This window comes from Lycium barbarum, chromosome 2 (assembly GCF_019175385.1).
Source record: "Lycium barbarum isolate Lr01 chromosome 2, ASM1917538v2, whole genome shotgun sequence".
Lineage (NCBI taxonomy): Eukaryota > Viridiplantae > Streptophyta > Magnoliopsida > Solanales > Solanaceae > Lycium > Lycium barbarum.
In genome coordinates, this window is record NC_083338.1 from 112,198,035 (window position 1) to 112,222,091 (window position 24,057).

The 24,057-nt window shown below is 35.6% G+C and overlaps 1 protein-coding gene and 1 long non-coding RNA gene across 2 annotated transcripts; one reads left to right on the forward strand and one right to left on the reverse strand.

Annotated features, from left to right (window-relative positions):
- Positions 1-1,141: 1,141 nt before the first annotated feature.
- On the reverse strand, positions 1,142-8,114 carry LOC132626777 (uncharacterized). Its single transcript, XR_009577618.1, has 2 exons — positions 6,976-8,114; positions 1,142-1,530 (listed from the first exon to the last, which is right to left on the reverse strand). It is a non-coding gene; the product is annotated as an uncharacterized LOC132626777 (long non-coding RNA).
- On the forward strand, positions 2,964-12,769 carry LOC132626776 (uncharacterized). The gene is made up of 3 exons (XM_060341769.1): positions 2,964-3,102; positions 3,196-4,571; positions 9,794-12,769. Exons 1-3 carry the CDS (start codon positions 3,061-3,063, stop codon positions 11,862-11,864), a joined length of 3,489 nt encoding a protein of 1,162 aa, XP_060197752.1. The 5' UTR covers positions 2,964-3,060; the 3' UTR covers positions 11,865-12,769.
- The last annotated feature ends 11,288 nt before the right edge of the window (positions 12,770-24,057 follow it).

The window sequence follows — 24,057 nt, forward strand, 5'->3', positions numbered from 1 at the left end:
TAAAGTCTGAGTTGCCACTCTGTCTTAAAACTCTTGATATATTATTGAAAGAACAAACCAACAACTTGATACCACACCAGACATACTGATATTTAGGCTTCCGTTTACATCACAGAAGGATAAAATCTGATTGGAACACCAAGTGGGGAATTCACAGTTCAAATTAATCTCGTAAAAGTAGTCCAATTACAATTTTAGGATAATATAAAATAATTTTGCCACTAACAGCGTAAAAGTTTCAACAATTTAGTCAAACCTTTTGATTAGGTAACATGATGTAGTCCATTTGCTTGAACGTGTTTACAAGACGCTCGGATATTCCTTTAATGTGCAAGAATCTGGTGTAGGGAAAGAGTTGAACAATGGTCAATTTATTTATCTATTTAAGCTTGACGCTAACAATATGCCTTTCAGGATTGGGAGGACTTCATGATGTGAAGAGAGACCAAATGATGTGGGCAATCTAATATCAGGAGACTCTTTCCACTAACAGATTTTCCTATTCTAAAGATGCTTGCTGTAAATAACAAAAATTGCGGTTTGAACGTTGATAAGAGAGATTTTGACTAATTCAGCTGTAGATTAGTGCTATATCTAGTGTGAAAAATCATGATTATGACACTAAGATCCACAAAATCTCTTTTGGCTGTTAATTTTGACTTTAATTATGTACAGTTCATTTACAAACTATAGGTTATTATTTAATCATTATGATAACAATAAACAAGAATTATTTTTCGCTGGTCAAAAGTGGGAAAAGAAAGGAGAAAGGACAAAGCATCTGCGGGATAAGGAACAAAGGCATTGGTCGAATGTCAAAACGTTTGTACAGTAGAGTTAGTTGCTTAAACTTTCAGACAGAAGCAACATAGACCCATTTGGTGGTTAGTGCTGAACATCATCCTCCTGTCAAAACATTAAGGTTTTTTCAACTATTACACGTCTCTGACAAATGAAATTGATGGAAATGTAGGGGTACTCTTATCTACCATTTTGCGCGGGGGGGGGGGGGGGGGGGTTGAATATGAAAAGATTGTCGGTTGTTTGACTTCTGTGATACAATGCTTGAAACTTTGGGACCAAAATGTGCAACATTTTAGCAGCATAACACCGTATAAGACAGTAGCAGTTGGAAATGATATTTTGATGCTAAAAGCAATTTTGTTGATACTATTAAGAAAAAATGTGCAATGATTACTGATAAGTAGTCATTTGCCAGAGGTGTAACTAAACTGCACATGGATGGTTTCACCACAATGTGACAACATTACCTTCAATTCAAGTGACTTAATTACTTTTAGTCAATATTAGCATACAGATATGGACACAAAGGAGGTTTTATTTAGACTACCTATGTGATCTGAGGAGAATAACACTATAAAGAAAACTTTGGGCGCTGGTGAAGAGCATCCATCAGATCCAGAGACAGATTTAAGGACGATAGCTTTCCTAATGCTCAGTGAGGTTTGACCTGGAAGAAAGAAACCTTGTTCTTTTTCCTCAATTCAAATGCATGTTCCTTACTAACTGCTGAGATTTGAACAAGATAGATATTAAACATAAGGTGAATGTCACTCATGTAACCTGTTGTACAGGGCAAAAATGTTGTGGATTGAACACATAAGACAGGTACAAAACAAAAGCAAGTATGCACAGTAAACCATAGAGCTACACATCCATCGGTGCACAAAAACATGTACCCCCAACTAAAGACACCAAGGAATAGAGGAAAACAACCTTACACAACAAGAGTCCAAAAATAACTAACTAAGCAAAGGGGAGGTAGGTTTTAACACTTTGTTGTACGCAGGAGATGTGGAAACCAAAGTGGGCAGCGATACTGAAAGCATGTACAGATTAGGATATGAAAATTGAAAGAAGACAGTTGTAATAACTTTTCAGGACAAGGGGTGTGCTACAATTTAAAATGGTGTTTGGATACACCAGAATAACCATAGATGTAAACATCACTAGAAGGTTTTTGTTTAGCCTAAAAACACCAACTAGCATGTGAGAAGGGCTCAATCATGGGACCACCACCACTAACATAGTTTTAGATTCCATCATTAGCATGAGCAAAGGCAATACCTAATTCTAATTATCAAAAGGAACAATAATAGTTAGGCCACTTTGTACTCCAATGTACCAAAGGTTACAACTCACAAAAAGAAAATCAGAATATTATGAGTATTCCCCCTTAACTTCAGATTTCTTTTCATAAGACATACTGTACAAATAGAACAGTAATCATTTTTATGCATCACAAATAGAATATTCCCATCATTTGACTAAGATTGAATCCTAAGTGGTTTAGAGAAGTCAATTTGAATGTCTCCTTAGTGGCGTCCTCCCAAAGTAATAATGAAAATACAGAACTTGAATGCATCTGATGAGACGCCCCAACCCAAGGTACAGTTTGAGCCCCTTGAGCAGTTCAACATACAATGCGAAAGTTGAAATACATAAAATACAAAGGTGAAAGGATAACAAGAAAGAACCTGTAGTTAACAAAACATATGTGAACTATATTTACAGTTCAATACTAAAACATCTTCAGGCCAGAATATGTCAATAACGTATCATTCGAGCATAGTTCTTTAAGAAGGAGAAGTGGATATGTTATTACATTTGCTGTGAAGTGGATATGTTCTTACTTACTTGGAAAAAGGACAAGAGACAGTTGGACCAGGAGAGCAGACCTTATTACTCAATGTAAATAATATTCACTGTGCTTCATTACATCAGTTCGAAACTTTCAATAACCAGTAACTGAGTAATCCACCACCACTTCCAGCCCCTATAAATATCCTTGCTTCTGGACACTCAAGTTAGTGTCTCTCAGTATCTCCTTCGCTCTCTTCCTCTCTCTCTCTCTCTCTCTCTCTCTCTCTCTCTCTACCGCTCCCTCTCTCTATATCTTGCATAAGTGCACGTGAGTGGGTGGTATTTGTGCATGGATACAGAAGTGCATGCAGAAAGAGGATTTATACACAGTTAAGCTCTCTCTATAACACTCCAAAACAAGCAAACAAGAGGAAACAGGAAGAAGCTTAAAGAAAGATGGCTGCAGAACAGACCAAAAGGCACTCGACATTACCAGAGGTACAAACTACAGATCTTTTTAAACAATTGAAATAACAAGAAAAATGTGTATGAATCATCCTGACAAGCACAATTTTTTTCCATAATTTCTAGGTCACGGAGGAATTGAAGAAAATAATGGACAGAGGTTTTCCTATACTTGCTATGGGCTTGGCGACCTATTTGAAAAACATGATTTTAGTTGTCTGCATGGGAAGGCTGGGTAGCTTGGAGCTTGCAGGGGGTGCACTGGCCATTGGCTTCACCAATATTACTGGTTACTCCGTATTGTCTGGCCTAGCCTTGGGGATGGAACCACTTTCTAGCCAGGCTTTTGGATCAAGAAACTTAACTGTAGTGTCTCTTGTCCTTCAAAGGACAATCTTTATGTTATTAACTGCATCTATACCTATTGCCTTTTTATGGCTTAATTTTGAGTCTCTCATGCTAAAGCTACACCAAGACTCACAAATAATACATATAGCAAGTGTATTTTGCAGATTTGCTGTCCCAGATCTTATTGCTAACAGCCTTCTTCACCCTTTACGCATCTACTTACGGTGTAAAGGGACAGCATGGCCTCTATTGTGGTGTACTTCACTTGCAACAGTGTTGCATTTCCCTATCACAGTTTACCTGACTTTTACTCTCTGTCTTGGGATCCAAGGAATTGCAATTTCAACTTTTGTCTCCAACTTTGTCACCTTATTCTTCCTTTTAGGCTATATATTCTTTACTTCTGACCAAAACGGATCTCTGTCCAAACCCCTTGCAGAAAATCTAAAACTTCTTCCTTCCACTTCTGTGGGAGAGCAATGGATAATGCTTCTTCAACTTGCTATACCTAGTTGTTTAGCAGTATGCTTAGAGTGGTGGTGGTATGAATTCATGACAGTTCTAGCCGGCTACCTTGACAGACCTGAAGTTCCGCTTGCCGCATCTGCTATTGTCATACAAACCACATCTCTCATGTACACATTGCCTTCAGCCCTAAGTGCTTCAGTCTCAAGCAGGGTAGGGAATGAACTTGGAGCGGGACGGCCAGCTAAGGCCCGCTTGGCGACAGGGATAGCCATAGGGCTGGCTTTTTTGACTTCAGCATTTGGATTCTTACTGACCACCTTAGGCAGAGAAGCATGGGGAAGAGTCTTTACAAAAGATAGAGAAGTTCTTGAGCTAACAGCGACCGTTCTTCCCATTATTGGACTTTGTGAACTAGCTAATTGTCCACAAACAACATGTTGTGGGGTGCTTCGGGGAAGTGCTAGGCCCGGTGTTGGTGCAGGTATTAACTTTTACTCGTTCTACTTGATGGGAACACCAGTGGCCATCATTTTGGCCTTTGTTTGGAAGCTAGGATTTTTGGGTCTTTGTTATGGGCTTCTAGCAGCTCAAGTAGCATGTGTAATCTCAATGTTAATAGTTACTTATAGTACTGATTGGGAAGGAGCATCCTTGAAGGCAAAAGAACTAGTCGGAAGAACTAATGAGCTCCCATATGAAGATCAACTGGTAAAATTTGAGGAGGGTAATGGATTTCTCAAAGGATTTAGCTTCTGAAGGGGGAGGAAATCTAAGGATGCAATGGATGCAAAGGAAAAGGAAAGAGATGGCACGGACAAGAAGAAGACAAAGAACGATACATTCTCAGTATTTCGAGTCATAGAATATGTAACATGTATCTTGGACTTGTGACGTTAAAGCAACTATTTTCACAAATCTAACAGTGTTGATGGGCTAATAGAAGTATAGGTCAGTAGAAGCGTGTACTATAGCTCAAAATGTGTAAATGCAAGAGGCTTTCGGTTTGCATTTTCTAGATATCAATATATGTTATCTTTGTAGCTATGACATGAAATTTGCATGAGCTTCTAGTTTCTTTTTATAGTTCTCAGCATGTTATAGTTATCAGACTAAGCAGCACAACATGCTTCAAATTCAATTCACCATCTCTCCCTTCCTTCTTAAATGTGAAGACAGAACAGGACTCATTTTATCTCTGCATTTGTGGGGCATAAGCCCTAAGAGAAGCAAAAGCCCTATGAACTTCAATTTTGGATTACCAAAATATTATTTGAATATTTTAAAGATACTTTAGGAAGAAAATAAAATTCATCGTCAGGGAAACACTCTTATAATTGGAACAATTTTGAATAGAAAACAATTCTTTTCTTGGAGAGATCAATTACAGCAATGATATATTTTTCTGAAGATGTAAAGGTTTACTACAGCACATATTTGGCTCATAACATTGATTTTGTCGTTTTCACCTTTACTCCATATCCCGCACACAGTTTATTTTGCGCAACTTGTAAGTCTCTATAATTAGACATTAGCTCAAATTAACATTTATTTTCCTTAGGTAACAAAAAATTGAGATACAAAAGGAGCACTCAGTAGAGGGATACTAACATGCAGGGACCGAAATGAGAGACCAACAACAACAACAAGCCCAGTATAATCCCACCATGTGGGGTCTGGGGAGGGTAGAGTGTACGCAGACCTAACCCCCACCTTGAAAGGTAGGGCGGTTGTTTCCGAAAGACCCTCGGCTCAAGAGAGGAGAACAAGAGAGGAAAAACAAGACAAAAGGTCAGATAGGACCAAGCATATCGAAAACAATATGAAATCAAGGAATAACAAAAGCGAGAAAGTCATGGTAGAACAGTCCGGAAAGAAAGGAGCATTAACTACTATAGATAAATAAGATAACCAAATTACAACGGCACAACAAATATAAGCAGCAATCAAATGCAGAAATCAAATGGCAATAAACAAATGAGCAAAACTACAACTACTATGGTGAAAGGATAAGCCACCTAGCCTTCTATCCTAATCTGAGTCCTCCACAACCTCCTATCTAAGGTCATGTCCTCGGTGAGCTGAAACTGTGTCATTTCCTGTCTAATCACCTCTCCCTAATACTTCTTCGGCCTCCCTTTGCCTCTCCTGAAACCGTCCATAGCCAACCTCTCACACCTCCGCACTGGGGCATCTGTGTCTCTCCTTTTCACATGCCCAAACCATCTCAGCCTCGCTTCCCGCATCTTGTCCTCCACCGATGCCACTCCCACCTTGTCTCGGATATCTTCCTTCCTAATTCTATTCCTTCTAGTGTGCCCACACATCCACCGCAGCATTCGCATTTCCGCGACTTTCATCTTCTAAACATGAAATTTCTTGACTGGCCAACACTCCGCCCCGTACAATAAAGTCGGTCTAACCACCACTTTGTAGAACTTGCCTTTAAGTTTTGGTGGCACTTTCTTATCACACAGCACTCCGGAGGCGAGCCTCCATTTCATCCACCCTGCACCAATACGATGTGAAACATCGTCGTCGATATCCCCATCTCCCTGTATAATAGATCCAAGATATTTGAAACTTCCTTTCTTTTGAATGGCCTGGGTACCAAGCCTCACTTCCTCGTCAGCCTCACGCGATAGGCCACTGAACCTGCACTCCAAGTATTCTGTCTTGGTCCTACTCAATTTAAATCCTTTAGACTCCAACGTCTGTCTCCAGCCCTCCAGCTTATCGTTAACTCCGTTGCGAGTCTCGTCAATCAGGACTATGTCATCCGCGAAAGTTTTTGAAAGCCCTGGTGCGATTTTAGATAACATTGCTCCAATGAGAGCCCACTGCTTTTTAACACGTTGGTAAGTATATGATATTTTAAAATCATAACCTATGTTGCTCGGACCCGGCACTTTTGCCGCCGTACCCGTGTCGACACGACACGGACACGGGTTTGGGTACGGAATTCGTGTCAGATCCGGTCAATACAGATCGGATACTTTGACCGAAATTCATGACCAAATTAAAGAAAAAATTTGAGATTATGATTTCTCAAGATAACAAAAAGTAGAGATTTGAAGACATGAGATGGCATACCTTCAATATTATGTAGAAAATTTAACTAGTTTCTCTATCTCTGTTTCAGATGTCTTCAACATTGTTTGCTTAGCAGAGTGGTCGACTTGCCGTTGGGGATAGGGGCGTGGTGGTGGTGAAGTGATGGAAGTGACGAGGTGGAAGGGGTGGCAGCCATGGTTTGTTGAAGAGAGAGCAGAGGGGAACCCAACGTTTAGGCCTTTAGGGTTGTTGATTTAAGAAGAAAGGGCCGTTAGTTTTAAGTGGGGTTTGGGCCGAGTCGGTTGGTTGGGCTGCTGAATTTTTTTGGGCCACAGATTTGTTGGGTTGCTGATTTAATTTGGATAAGAAGGGAATTGGCCCAATATTATGTAGATGAATTAATCATCCTAATTTCTTTTCATTTTGAACTAATTAAAATATGCTTCTTTCTCCTAATTAATTCTCAAAAATTTGTACATATGAAAATTATAATACAATTAATTTAATATACGTATTTAGTTTTAAATTATAATAATGTCCACGTGCACATTATTTACAATATTATTTCATCCAAATTTTGTCCCTTATTTTAAAAATAAAAAAAATCCACTAATGACCTGCATATACCCAATTGAACTTTTAAATTAAAAAATTATCATAAGAGTTGCCAAGAATTGGAATGCTTAGTACATTCAAATTTGTCAAATCACTGTTATAAGATTTTTTTTTTTATAGGATGAAAATTATTTATTCAACTTTGCTTTAAAAATTAAACTCTCTTTTCAATTTTGAATAATAGATATTCTCTCCCTTTATCCTAATTGACTTTTTAAATTGCTTATCTTACTCTTAACATTATCAACATTTGTAATCTTTTACTTCTTCAAAATCATGCTGTTTTTTATTTTTTAATATTTCAAAAAATTATTTAAAAACTAAATATTAATTTCGACATGAGAAGAGAAAAGTGAGAAATACTAAGTGTATATAAGCTAATGACATTTTCATAATGAAATAAATGAGCAACGTAAAAGAAAATATTTTTATTAGATAATAATAATTAAAACTCCAATATCTATTTATTCAAGTGAAAATAACAAATAATAATAACTTTTTAAGCATATAATAATGTAGGTGATACAAAAATAATTAATAAATATTTTATAATAAATTCCTAAAAGTATTATCTATTTATATTGTAAATAAAATTTAATTTATAATTTATAAAATATTAGATTAGTGTCAAGTGTCAACCATAACCTGTTCAAGAGGGGTGAGCTTAATATATACACAAACGTGTATGTGCATATATATGTTTAATGCATTTAATATTAAAATAACAATCATTAAAAAAAGTATTAAATTTGTGAAAAATTTATAAAAAAATATTATTCTACTTATAATATTAATGAACTTAAATAAAAATCTATAAATATCTAATAGCAAATGAGTATTATATATAATATAAATAAGTACTAAAGATATGCACAAATACTTCATATAAGTTTTCAACAATTGAATAGTACAATGTAATTATACATTTGATTAATTAGGACTAAAGATTATAACAAGAAATATACACGATCACAATATAATTAAATATTATAATGCTTATAACATGATCAAGTAAACTTGGTAGACTATTTGTTTATCTCCATTAGTATAAGTTTTAGGTAATTGAATAAGTAGAACGTAACTATACATTTAATTAGGACCAAACATTATAACAAGATATATACACTATTATAATATAATTAAATAATATAATGCTTATAACATTAATCAGGTAGACTTGTTGGAATATTTGTCTAATTGCGTTAGTATAAGTTTGAATTATCGAATATAGAGTGTAAACATTTGACTGGGACTAAGAATTATAACAAGAGTTGTTAACACAATATGCTCAATCTACTAGTTAGTTCTTGAGTTGGGGTTTGAAATTTGATGTTTGGGTTTGGGGTTTAGAATTTGGGGTTTGGGTTTGGGGTTTAGGGTTTGGAATTTAGGGTTTGGGGTTTGGAGTTTGGAGAATAACAAGATATATGAACTACCAAAACTTTATGTAAGTTCGATTAAGTAAAAAGTAATTATACATTTGATTAGGTCCAATGACTATAACAAGAAATATACACAATCATAATATAGTTAATCAATATAAAATCAATACCATGTTTGGTAGCTAGTTAAGAGACAAGTTATTCATATATTAAAATCTTACATAAGTACCACGCTTGGTAGCTAGTTACGATGTTCGGTCTACAGTTTAGAAACCAGCATAACTAATACATATATAAGTTATGGAGAAATTTACGCATAGTAAATGTTGGAGTAATTAATACGTGAATAACTAAACCCTCCATAACTAATACCTACATAAATAAAACATAAATTTCTTCATAACTAATTCATGTATAACAAATACCTGCATAACTCTAAACAGCTACCAAACGACCCTTAACATTACATAACTAATAATTATGATTATATAATTTTTAAATAAATCACATTAATCCTCCAAACTTAGTTAAAGAGTATTAAAGACTTGTAATGTAATTATTTATATGAATGTAAATGTCAAATCTCCATAACTTAAAGTAATAAATTAATATAATAAACACATATGACTCATCCAATCTCATTTAATGCTATAGTCCAAAAAAGATACTATACACAGTCATTTTAGTCCAAAGACAAATATCAGAGGTAGCCATAAGGCTACTATACTAGTGTACTCATTTCTGTGTACACACTTCCCCAAATTTTGTTTTCCCTCCAAAGAAAGAAGACTTCTCTTCCTCCTATTCTAAGCATTTTTCGGTGGCAACAAGAACAACCCTTCACTGTTTTTTTTTTTTTTCAATCTATTTCAAAATTCTTCATCTATGGCTGAAAAACAAAAAGGAAAAGTTTTTCTAAGACCATCAAAGACCGTAGCAAACTTTGATGATACACCCTTATGGAATCATGTGAAAGTTATTCAACTTGCTACTGGTGGTGGTGGAAATAGGACTTGGTTGTGCAACTATTGCAACAAAAAGGTTACTGGATCATATTATAAAGTCAAAGGACATCTTTTAAAGCTTTCAAATCATGGGGTTGAAGCTTGCAAACAAATAAGTAGTGATGTATACGCGGTTTTAAAATTGGAGCATGAGCAAGCTGAAAGTAAAAAATTATCCATCCAAGTAAATGCTAGAAAAAAATCAGATTACATTTCACTACCAGAAGGTTCTGATTTAGCACAACAGAAAAAAAGGAAAGGTGCAGAAGGTGGAGGTATTGAAAAAGCTTTCAACCTTCATCAAAGAAATACGGCGGGCAAATTGGCAGCCCGTATGTTCTATGCATCAGGTTTATCATTCAATCTAGCAAATTCTCCATACTTCAAAAAGTATTCAAAGTTTCTAGCAGATAATCCTTTAGCTGGTTATACTCCTCCAACGTATAATAGGCTTAGAACGAGTCTTTTATCTCAAGAAAAGATGAACATTATGACAAAATTGCAGCCAATTAAAGATTCATGGAAAAAGAAAGGGTTGTCAATTTGTTCCGATGGATGGTCGGATGTTAAGAGACGACCATTGATAAATATAATGGCGGCATCTAGCGGGGGACCAATATTTTTAAATTCCATTAATTCAAGTGGAATTGTGAAGGATGGTGACTATGTTGCTAATCTATTTGTTAAAGCAATAGAAGGAGTTGGTTCGGAGAATGTTGTTCAAGTTATAACAGATAATGCAAGTAATATGAAACTTGCCGGTAGTATCGTAGAGCAATCTTTTCCTCACATCTTTTGGACACCATGTGTAGTTCATTGTTTAAATCTAGCATTGAAAAGCATGTGTCAACCTTCGGAAAAATCAACTCACTATAAAAATTGCAAGTGGATGGTAGAGTTGATTAGTCAAATGAACAATCTGAAAAATTTCGTGGTGAATCATGACATCGCTCATTCTATCTTTAAAAAATATTCGGATTTATGTATGTTGAGAGTTGCTGAGACAAGGTTTGCTTCACATATTATCATGGCTGATCGTTTTCAAAAAGTGAAGAAGTTTTTAGAGCAAATGGTGATGGACGACGAATGGAAGCACTACAAGGGAGATAAGGTAATTGAAGCCAAAACACGTGACATTAAATCTCTTATAATGAAAGATGAATGGTGGGATAAAGTTGACTTCTTTTTAGAATTTACGAAACCAATTTTATCTATGCTTAGAAATGCCGATCTTGATTGTCCAAGTTTACACCTTATATATGATATGTGGGACACAATGACCGAGAAAGTGAAGAAAATTATTTTTGAGCATGAGGGGAAAGATCTCCTTACCGGTCAATCGGATTTCTTTGATACAATTCACGGAATTCTTGAGGCTAGATGGAATAAAAGCAATACCCCATTGCATTGCATGGCACATTCTTTGGTTCCAAAGTACTATCATGAAACATGGCTCAAAGGTGAAAATGGGATTCGAAGATTTCCACCGAATGAAGATAGTGAGATTTCTTTCAATAGGGTAGAGTGCTTCCGGAGATATTTTAGAAATTCAAATGAGTTCAAAAAAGTTTCTCTAGAATATGGAGCCTTTTGTAGCGGTAGTGGTTATTTTGGTGAGCCTCATGTTATTGAAGCTATGATGTATGAGGAACCTCTTTCTTGGTGGGCGAATCACGGCGTTTCGGCTCCTCTTTTGCAAAAGTTGGCTTTCAAATTGCTTTCACAACCGGCTTCTTCCTCTTGTTGTGAAAGAAATTGGAGCACTTATTCTATGATTCACAATATCAAGAGAAATAAGTTAACAACTACAAGAGCTGAAGATTTGGTGTTTGTACATTATAACATACGTTTGCTCTCTCGCAAGAAAGAAAAATATACGAGTGGTCCAAGCAAGTTTTGGGATTTGGGTATGTGTACAATTTCTTAAATAATTTATTGTATGATAAGTTTTATCCCTTTGAAACATTTTAATATTTCTAATTCATTTTCATGTGGTTCTAGGTGGAGATCATGTCGATATTGATATTGATGAGACTTCTAATAGTTTACTTGAGCTATCGATGAATGAACCACAATTAGAAGGGGTGATATTTGGAGAGGAATTTGAAGACTTGGAGGAAGTTGAAGACATGGAAGAAGAAAGCTGATTTGAATATGAGTTGACTCTTTATTTATGTCTTTTTGAACATGACTTGAAGTGTATATAATATAAGTGATAAGTCTTTTTGAACATGACTAGATTCTATGTATAAGTCTTTTTGAGCATGTCTCTCTGTTGATGTCTTAAACATATAAGATTTCAGATCTTACTTTGTTTAAATTGGCTTATTTTACTCCCATTTACTTTCCAAAGTTATTTTCTGCATCTTGATTACTAAAGACTGAAGAGGCAAAGCTGTGGAGCAATATCAAGAGTTATGCAACTCTTGGAAGATAAGTTTTCTTATGTTTTATGTTAATTTCTTTTAATTATCTTTGTTATACTTTAATATGTTTTTAATATTTAGTTTGCTACTTTGTTGTGTAAATTGTAGGAGAAAGGATGGAATATTGTCCATCTCGGAGCACGCAATCTAGCACCTAGTAGAATGGAAGATTGAATCACATGTCTCGTACAAACTACATGTAAGTGCTTCCACAAAAAACTCTCATAATCTAGGCATATTCTTGTAGCTATATTATTAGAATTTTGAATTATTTTTGTCGAATCCCCGCACCCGTATCCGTACCCGGATCCGTACCCACGAATCTTAAAATTTAGATCATGCCGAGTCCGACCTCTAGATCCATACCCGTATCCGACACCCGCACCCGAGTCCGAGCAACATAGATCATAACTAGCCGTGGAAAAGGAAAATTAAAAGAGACCAAGAGAAAGAACTGAACATAAGACACTAGGAATTATACAAGAGAATTAAAATAAATTTTGACGACTTTCTTCACTTGTTCCACAATGTTCACATAGAAATACCCAGATTGTGCTCTGCCACGCCCCTATAAACCCCCTGATGGCTTCTGCGATTCAGTGTCTCTATACATTAGGAGGCAAACTATGCAAGGTGGAAATGTAACTGACTTGGTGGCAGATATGGTGTAACAACTGCTTTGCTAACTAGTGAGTTATCACGACCACTGCAGTCTCTAACTCGAAGCATTACAACAATACAAACGGTGTAACCAAGAGTTATGCGTTGTAAGGGACAGATATCACATATGCAACGGGAGCTATGTCTAGAATCCAATGACACACCTCCAAGTTCATACAATATTTGGTAGGTTTTCACACTTGGACATGCTAAATTGGAATGACACATTACTAATAGTGAAGTTTACACACAACAACGGGAGAAATTCGTAAAGGCACTGCTAAAGAGCCAGGTGCGCACCGAACCAATAACATTCGGCCTTATCCATCAATAGCCATCTGCACTATATTAACCAAGAGAGTCCAACCTTAAGACAATAGTTTTACTCATTCATGTCCAAAATCCTCACTTCTTCCTAGTATTGCCACCTATTCTACATGTTGCCATAGTGATAAATAAAGGCTTCTCATTTTTAAGAATACTTCCACATGGCCCTAGATAGGAGGGTGTGGAGGGCGAGGATTAGGTAGAAGGCTAATAGTAGGATTAGTATTATTTTGCCATCCAGTAGGATCAGTTTTATTTTCGCCTTTTTATTTTAGTGTTCTCGTATTTCTTAATCTTAGTTTTCTATTAGTACTTGTTGTCGCTTCTGCTTTAGTTTCGTATTATAGTGATGTTGTTAATGCTTATGTTTTTAATTGTTGTATTTCTGCCTTACTTGAGCCGAGGGTCTATCGAAAACAACCTCTCTACCTGCCAAGGTAGGGGTAAGGTTTGCGTACACTCTACCCTCCCCAGACTTCACTTGTGGAATTACAGTAGGTATGTTGTTGTTGTTGCTGCTCCACATAAAACAATAGTGACCAAAAATTCATTTCATTTTTCAGTTGACCCTATTCATCATAGGCGGATCCAGGACTTTTATATGCAATAATACTTTTTTGTGAAAACAGTGGTTTTGCTAAGCCTGAATATATAATTTCTAAAAGAATTTAACACAAATTGTGTGCCTGAATGATCGTTCAAAAGCCCTTTCGTTTCTGTTTTGAATCCCTCTACCTGATCTCCTTCCCATATTCTTTTCACCAATGTAGAATTACATCAACTCGGAATACACTATTAGCTCTTAATTAACATGACTATCTTCTTTTACCTTCCAATTCCCAAAAGCAAATGAAACAACAATAAGTGCCTCAAAAATGTAAAAAAGAAAAGACCTTTCTCGACAACCCTCAACGACTAGGGGTATTTGGACAGAACTTCCAAACTCTAAATTTTTGGTGTGATACTTGCCATTCACATGTAAATTTTAGCTATGCATTATGCACTTTATGTTGATAGAACTTTCAACAGCATATAGAGCACATTATCAGAGATTCATTAAGTCTCATTTGTACCATCCAACCTCAAAATAGACCAAAAAAAAAAAAAAAAAAGGGTGAGCCGATTAAAGAGAAGAAATCCAGAATATACATGTGTATGTATTGACTGTGAGTCCATGCTAAGTCTTAATTTTTTTAACTGGAGTAGAAATCAAATTTGTAGAAATTTCATAATGAAAGCAATTCAACATCTTCAATACTAATTTGGTATAATTGCAATTTTCAGCTGCCAATTTATAGAAGGTCAAAGAAAGAAAACGAGCTAACCGGAGATTCCACCGGATGGAGCTAATGGCGGCGCCAAAACTCGAGATTCCACCGACAGATGGTCAACGACTTCTATTGTTATTGGGCTTATTTATGACGGCCTCTCTTACATGGGCCTCATATTTTTTTTTGTCAAACTCTTTTGGGATTTGGTATTTTATTTTAAAAGGAAGAAATTGCATGGTTTGCTCTTCAAATGGGTTGGTCTTTATTTTTTGACCTTCAAAATCACTAGACATAAGTTCTTTAAGGGCGTCAGCATAAGTTGCAAGATATTGTTATGCGAAAATATAAACTTATATCCTGCGAAAAAATTATTTGGCTTGAGGGGTGAAAATTAAAGATTAACACCAAGTAGGGAGAAAAGTGCAAATGACCCTTTTAAAAGGGAGTATATACAACATTTATTCACTTTTTTTTTGTTGTTGCCAAAGATCAGGTTTAGCAGTTGAAGTCCAAAAAAATTGATATTATATACTCATCTCCAATTATAATCATTTTCATCTCAAATCAAAGAAGATTATAATCAAAATCAAGAGCAGAAAAAGAAGACAACAAATTTCAACTTTCTTCTTGATTGAGCAGGTGTGAGTGGGTGTTTTTGGAATAGGTTTGAAACACCTTAATTAGGATGTATACAAAATTTTGATAAATATTATAAGTAATTTGGACTTGTTTCAAGCAAAAAATCAGATCTAGAAAATGCATATGTGACATGTGTATATCACTCTGTATATTGTATATCGTAGTGTATATTACGTGTAAATTTTCAGGGAGATATACAAAAGATAATCAGATATACGATGTGATATACATTTATGTACATGTGTGTATACATGAAATACAATGGTGATATACATATGGAGTCATTTTCAACCTCACGTTTCCAATTTGAAATTCATCTCAAATTCTCCACAAACCGTATCCAAACACCTCCAAAATTCATATTCAAACTCCTTAAGATGTTACCAACAAAATTCATTATCACCAAGTCGAGACAAATCACATATATGCATATAAAAATTGAATCATGCTTCAATGGTCTTTAAATGGTGTTTTTAGATCCTTATCTTCAAGAAATCGATGGAGAACTACCCAACAACGAAATCCATGAAGAACCCGAAAATTAAAGAAAACAGGCACTACAACCAACACAAAATCAATAAAGATTTTTTTTAGCCAAAAAAGAAAGTAAAGAGTTTTTGTAGAAAAAAACTAAAAGAATTTTGCTGAAAGTTAGGAGATCTTAACCGAAAAAAAAAAAAAGAAATACAAAGATTTGGGAAAAGATATTTAGAGACTCGAATAAAACAGTTTGGGGAGAGAGAGGATGCTAAATATGTTTTATTTATAAGGAAAATAATTTTGGTTATTGAGTGCCAAATCTTTTAAATAAATGAGATCATGAAACGGGTTGCCACATGAGTTGCTTACAAGTTTGGCTCGCCTCCCGAATTAGCGATGCATTCAATTTTCCATACGTCGATGCTTCAAAAGTATATCAGGTGTGACACCCACTTCATGCTAGCAGTCCAATTGGACAAGAATCTATTTCTTGAGGGCTATTTTGGACTGACAAGTTGAGGTTGAAAGAGCTTGCTTTGGTGAAAGTATTGTTGAATAACCATACATATGTGGAGGTGACTAGGGAGACTAAGGCAGACATGAGGAACAAACACTTGCACCTATTTTACACTTCAGATACGCTTTTTTACTTTGTTCGAGAATGAATGAGAGTTTAGGGGGGTGGGGGGGGGGGGAATATAACAACTAGACCATTTATTATTAATATATGTATCCCGATAGAGTTTCAGACATATGTATAAGTTCGTATAATTATTTGAGACTTTTTGGATTGGATTGGGTTAGGACCCAAGGACACTGGTGGGTTTCAACTCCAATTGGAACAACTTAAAAATTGGAAGTCATGCTATGGTGTGTGCGTCGTATGCCTATCGTGCAAGGTAAGGCTGCATGTGGTGGCTTGTGTAATGAACACCTATCAAACAAGAGGCCTGGAGTGCAATGGTTGTGCAACGCACATGGTACATCACACAGTCAGCTATTGAAATGTATAAATACGTAATGATAAATTTTAGACCTAATTTTTGCCATTCTGGGAAAGGAGGAACACATGATTAGAAATCCAATAGAGAGATCTGAGCCTAAATCATTGAGGTAATAATTCTAAAACATCATTATCTATTAGATCATGAGTTCAAATTCATATCGTGATTCTCATTTGGGTTCCAATTACGGGGTGGGGGGGGGGGAATATAACAACTAGACCATTTATTATTAATATATGTATCCCGATAGAGTTTCAGACATATGTATAAGTTCGTATAATTATTTGAGACTTTTTGGATTGGATTGGGTTAGGACCCAAGGACACTGGTGGGTTTCAACTCCAATTGGAACAACTTAAAAATTGGAAGTCATGCTATGGTGTGTGCGTCGTATGCCTATCGTGCAAGGTAAGGCTGCATGTGGTGGCTTGTGTAATGAACACCTATCAAACAAGAGGCCTGGAGTGCAATGGTTGTGCGACGCACATGGTACATCACACAGTCAGCTATTGAAATGTATAAATACGTAATGATAAATTTTAGACCTAATTTTTGCCATTCTGGGAAAGGAGGAACACATGATTAGAAATCCAATAGAGAGATCTGAGCCTAAATCATTGAGGTAATAATTCTAAAACATCATTTGATAATATACTTGATTTTAGTGAAATGTTAACCATAGAATCATGAGATTGAATGGGGAAAATTAAAAAATTTAGACCTAGCATCTTAATTGATTAATTTAAGGATTTGACTAAGTAATTGGAACCCAAATGAGAATCACGATATGAATTTGAACTCATGATCTAATAGATAATTGATTTCTAAAATTCTTTTAGGATTTGACTGGTTTAACCGAGGTTTGAGTTTTAATTGACTTTTCATTGAAATTTGATCTAAGCTTCACATAAAATATGAGATAGTCATTCGAATTAAATTTCACTATTTTCAAAGTGTTTATTAAGTATATATGTGGGATCTATTGCAATAAAAAAAATTTCCACATCCATTTGAAAAATAGTAACCTTTGTTCATAAGATCTCAATAAATTTTGAAAATCTACTAGTGAATGTGCAAACATAATTATTGCTTTGCCTTTATGTATCTTCAAATTTCTCTGATGACCAAGTAAGGGATGCTTGCATTATTACTGGCTTTAACCATCAGAACTTTCCTATGATCTACCTAGGATGTTCTATCTATATTGGCAGCAAGAAAGTTGTTTATTTCAACTCCATGGTTGCCAAGTTTTCTAACAGACTTCAAGGGTGGCAAGAGAAGCTTTTGTCTTATGGAGGAAAAGCAGTACTTGTTGAGTCTGCTCTTCACTCTCCTCTCCATCTATTATCTGTGTTTTATCCCCCAAAAGATTGTCCTTAAACAAATCGGAATGATCATTGCTAATTTTTTTGGAAAAAAGAAGATGCCAAGAACAAGAAACACTGGTTTGCATGGGATGACATATGTTTTCCAACACTGGAAGGTGGAGTGAGATTCAAATCTTTTATGAATTTCTGCAGTATTTTCTCTACTAAAGCACGGCTGAACTTCATATCCAACAAACAGTGACGGAACTTCATATCCAACAAACAGTCTTTTAAAGAAATTTTTGGAGGCCAAATATTGCAAAAGACTTCATCCGGTGCATAGGAAGTGCTCGTATGGACAATCTCATAACTAGAGAAGAATGATGGATATAAAAATTGTTGCTGAGAAGTACATACTCTGGAAGATTGAATCAGAATTTTTTTCTTTCTGGTGGGATAATTGATCAGATAAAGATGCTATTGCTAACCTTAACTAGTTCTATAATGCTCCAAAAAATGTTCTTCTCAAAAAATATATATTTGATGGAAGATGGAATATTGGCAAGCTAAGGGATTGTATCCCCATCCATCTGATCAATGATACATTGATGATTGAGACCCATTCTGGAAAGGAAGACAAACCTATCTGGATAGCGGATAACTCATGTAATTTTTCTTGTAAATCTGCCTGGCATTGCTTTATAAATAAAATAAATACTTCTTTTAATGCTAATATGAATTGGCATAACATAATGCCTTTCAAAATTTCCTTTTTCATAATGAAGGTGCTTCACAATTGCATCCCTACTGATGATGCTCTTAAGAGATTCAAATTAGTAATTCTACCAAAACGTTCTTGTTGCTCGAATCATCAAGTTGAGACCACCAGTCATCTACTTTGTCTCAGTTCTATTGCAAGACGGGTTTTGAATTTCTTTAGTTATTACTTTGGGATTTGTACTAGATATGATGATCTTAGATAGGTTTTAATGTCGTGGTGGTTAAGAAAACCAGAGAATAAGCTTCATGCTTATGTATTCCTATCCTTACTTGTTGGAAAGTTTAGAAAAGTAGATGTGCTGCTAGATTTGATAACACTCACATGTCCAACAGATTTATTATTCTGCAAGTGAGCAAGTTATTGAATATCTTGATAAATAACCAATTCCTTGGTCTTCATATTTCTTCTGGGGTGAAAGATTTATGTAATATCATTGAGAGAGTTCATCAACCTATCACTAGTTAGATAGTTGTATGGAAGAAACCTGATTTAGGTTAGGTTAGGCTTAATACTGATTATTGTTGCAAAGATAATCCTAGTGGTATTGGAGTTGGTGGGATTATCAGAGATAGTTCTGGACTATTCGTCATGGCTTATGCAGGTTATTATGATGAAGGCAGTAATAACTTGGCTGAAGCTAAGGTTCAAGCCCAAGGACTTGAATTTTGTTATAACAGGGGTCTTCTTCAGGTTATTGTGGAATTTGACTCCCTAGTGACTATCAACTTGATTAACAGCAAAATGAGGACACCTTGGCAATTATAGCAGATCATTAATCAGATCTATGACATCTCCCACAAGCTCAATTGCACTTTTGTTCATGTTTATAAGGAGTGCAATAAAGTTGCTGACTATCTTGCAAATTATGGAGAAAGATACAAGATGCTCACTATTTTTGATAGTGCCAATTCCCTTCCTAACAAGGTGAAATTCCTCATCAGGTTGGACAGAGATGGCATTTAACAAGGAAGAATCATTTTGTTATTAATGATGGTATCTCTAGATAATCTTGTTCAGAGTAATGTTGTCTTCACTGCTTGTATAACATCCTTTTGTATAGATGCTTATTTCTTTAGTATATGGGAATTATATTCTCATAACTCAAATTTCCCTTGTCCATCATCTCCCCTAAGAATGGTCTGGTATATTCTTCAATGTTGTTTGGAGGCTATGGTATGTCCTTGATAAATATACAGGTTGGAGTCTGGCCTAAACACCACAATCCACCTAGGATCGACTTTTACATACGAAAAAAAAGTTCTTGCCTTGCTCTAATTTTTGTTTTACAATCGTTTCTTTAAAAGAAGGATTTTTCCAAAGATATTAATTAATCAATTCTAATTTGGTTCAAGCAATCAATTGTGTTTTCCTCGATCTTAAATCAATGGAAACTTGAAAATGATTCGAAGCATACCAATATAGCTGGCTAAGTATAGAATCAATTTTTATAAAGATAGTGTAAAATCAGGTCCTATATCATCTAAATATAATTTTCAATATCAAGTGTGGATTGATTACTTAAAAAGATAATTTGTATTACCGGTTAAATTATACTCCTAAAACAAAAACATATACTATAAATTGCGTGAAACTTTGTTGATTATTCAAAACCAATCTAAATACACTTTAATATAATTTGATATTGTTCGTTTAGAGACATCTCACCATTAAGATTGGGGGACTTGCATGGGATGACATATGTTTTCCAACACTGGAAGGTGGAGGGAGATTCAGATCTTTTATGAATTTCTGCAGTATCTTCTCTACTAAAGCATGGCGGAACTTCATATCCAACAAACAGTCTTTTAAAGAAATTTTTGGAGGCCAAATATTGCAAAAGACTTCATCCTGTGCATAGGAAGTGCTCTTATGGACAATCTCATAACTAGAGAAGAATGATTGATATAAAAATTGTTGCTGAGAAGTACATACTTGTCACGATCCGACTAGGGGCCATGACGGGTACCCGGAACTAGCCACCGAGCACCACTCATTCTATTACTCATTGTAATCATCTTGCATTAATTCATTATTCTCATGCTTATAATCATAGGAGAACCATTTTCACTTGAAACGTATATACCTTTATATAGATAAGCCCTTCGGCTATCAAAATAATATACATACAATAAGGACATCGTGAGACCATACTACCTACACATACGTATCTACGAGCCTATACTAGACTACTAGACATATGGACGGGACAGGACCCCGTCGTGCCCAATATATATATATATATATATATATATATATATATATATATATATATACACACACACACAAAATAATAAGCAATGGCACCTCCGGAATAATGGAGTGCTATCAAAGTCTGCTGATAGCTCCTATGAATCTGGATCACCTCCCTGTCTACCTGTGGGCATGAACACAACGTCCAAAGAAAGGGACGTCAGTACGAACATTGTACCGAGTATGTAAGGCATAAACAATAACAATACATCCATGAAATAAGGAGACATCAAGTGAAGAACAACCTGTAAACGATTGTAAATTTTGACGGAAATAATGCATGATAACTTACTTCATAAATATCATCATATCATGTATGCATATCTATATAAGCTGCCCGACCATTTAGGTACAGTGTGATCATCACTAGCCCGCGTCCAGGCCTCCCGCGTCCGGGGTAACCATCTCATGCCGCCCACTAATGGTGTCTGCCCATGCCATCTAGACATAGTGTATACGCTGCCCGCCTTAGCGGTGTCTGCCCGGCCATATAGGCACGGTGTAATATCATCATCATGTACTCATCCTAATACGTGCATAGAAACTCAAAGACAACTATACTTTATCGGGGTGACATAAGGTCGTGAACCCCCGATTCCATTACAGAGCATTCATAAGCATTCTGCCTCACCTTGAAGGAATTGGCACAAAAGGTGAGTGTATACAATAAACAACATCAATGGATCATAGCTAGAATCATTAGCTTTATGATCTTTAGACTTAACTCATCATCATCACTATCATGCTTATGACATATCTCGTTTCTGTATCCCATATTAAGCTCCTTATAATCATAGGCTCATAATTGCCGGAATGTAAGAAAGTCATGGGAAAATAGGAGAATTCATACCATGGGAGTCATGCCTTAGAAGGAAGGGACTAGCCTTACATACCTTTTCGTTTAGCTATTCTATCGCTTGATCATTCTCCTTCAATGCTCACGTTTCTACCTTCAAGAGAATTCGTATTAACATTAGCTAATCGATCACATGAACATGCTCAACTAAAGCTAGAGAAAATTGGGCAACATTTTCTTTGTTTATACAACTTTTCTCATATCATATATCGACTCCCAAACGTCTATAATAACATTCACAATATTATAGCCAACAATCTTCATTCACCTATATTATCCACATTTCCGAATTTCACCTCAATTCATCCATAATCATGGTCATAGTAAACTATTACGTTTACTCACATATAATGTTTATCCCATGTTATTAATGTCATTTATAACATATTTATAATCACAACATATCAAGAATCATGACTTATTCCAAGCTACTACTCAAAATCTCATTATTCTCATCTTTGTAACCCATTTTCTATCTCCTTTCATAATCCAAGTCTTTCAACCTCTCAATACCTTAAAAAACATGGAATGATCATAAAACTTACCTTAGATAATGTGGGAATGAGCCTTGAGTGGAAATACTTCACTTGAGCCAAAATCCTAGTTCACTTTCAATGGGATTTCTTGCCTTGGATGAACCCTAATGAGTTTCTTACACTTGATTCTCTTGGTTTGATGAAGTTGATCATGAATCTCTCTTGAGTTCTTGTGGAAGGAGTGTGGAGAGCTTTCTTGAGGTGTAGAGTGAGAGAATGAAATGAATTGAATGAGGTTGGGTCCCTTATATCAATTTAAAAAAACTGTCCCGACTCAGTTCTACGGACCAGCATACGGTCCGTATCTTTTATATGGACCGTATGTCTGGCCGTAGATTAGGTCCAGAGAAAGTTCCCATTCTAGGCAGAACATACGGCCAATATATTTTATACGGTCCGTATGTTGGACCGTATAATGCCCAGCTTTCTGAAATCCGTTCTCGTCGACTCGTTTGAGCTGCAATCCTTATGGAACCTTCTTAACACTTGTTTAACACCTCATTAACAATCTAAGGGAAGTTATAACTCTTTTCCAAGACATTATTAAGTCATCATTAACTTGTTACTCGTAAATCTTTTCCGATACACAACGTATACCTTGCCTTTCTTGTATCCCTACTGATGATGCTCTTAAGAGATTTTCTATCAAAATTTTCTTGTTGCTCGAATCATCAAGTTGAGACCGCCAGTCATCTGCTTTGTCTCAGTATTATTGCAAGACTGGTTTGGAATTTCTTTAGTTATTACTTTGGGATTTGTACTAGATATGATAATCTTAGACAGGTTTTAATGTCTTGGTTGTTAACAAAACCAAAAAAATAAGCTTCATGCTTATGTCTTACAACAGATTCCTATCCTTACTTGTTGGACAGTTTAGAAAAGTAGATGTGCTGCTAGATTTGATAACACTCACATGTCCAACAGATTTATTATTCTGCAAGTGAGCAAGTTATTGAATATCTTGATAAATAACCAATTCCTTGGTCTTCATATTTCTTCTGAGGTGAAAGATCTATGTAATATCATTGAGAGAGTTCATCAACCTATGACTAGTCAGATTGTTTTATGGAAGAAACCTGATTTAGGTTAGGTTAGGCTGAATACTGATTATTGTTGCAAAGATAATCCTGGTGGTATTGGAGGTGGTGGGATTATCAGAGATAGTTCTGGACTATTCGTCATGGCTTATGCAGTTTATTATATTCAAGGCAGTAATAACTTAGCTGAAGCTAAGGTTCGAGCCCAAGGACTTGAATTTTGTCTTTTCCTCGATCTTAAATCAATGGAAACTTGAAAATGATTCGAAGCATACCAATATAGCTGGCTAAGTATAGAATCAATTTTTATAAAGATAGTGTAAAATCAGGTCCTATATCATCTAAATATAATTTTCAATATCAAGTGTGGATTGATTACTTGAAATCAAATTGTTATTCGAGAATCAGTTGTGAAGGAAATTTGAATGCGGAGATACAATAACTGGAGCTTGAGCTAAGTTAGAGAGTTGTGACTAGTAGATTGAACGATCAGGTTTTAATATTACACCCGGTAAGGGTGTCTTGCGATTTGGGAAGGAGGGAAAG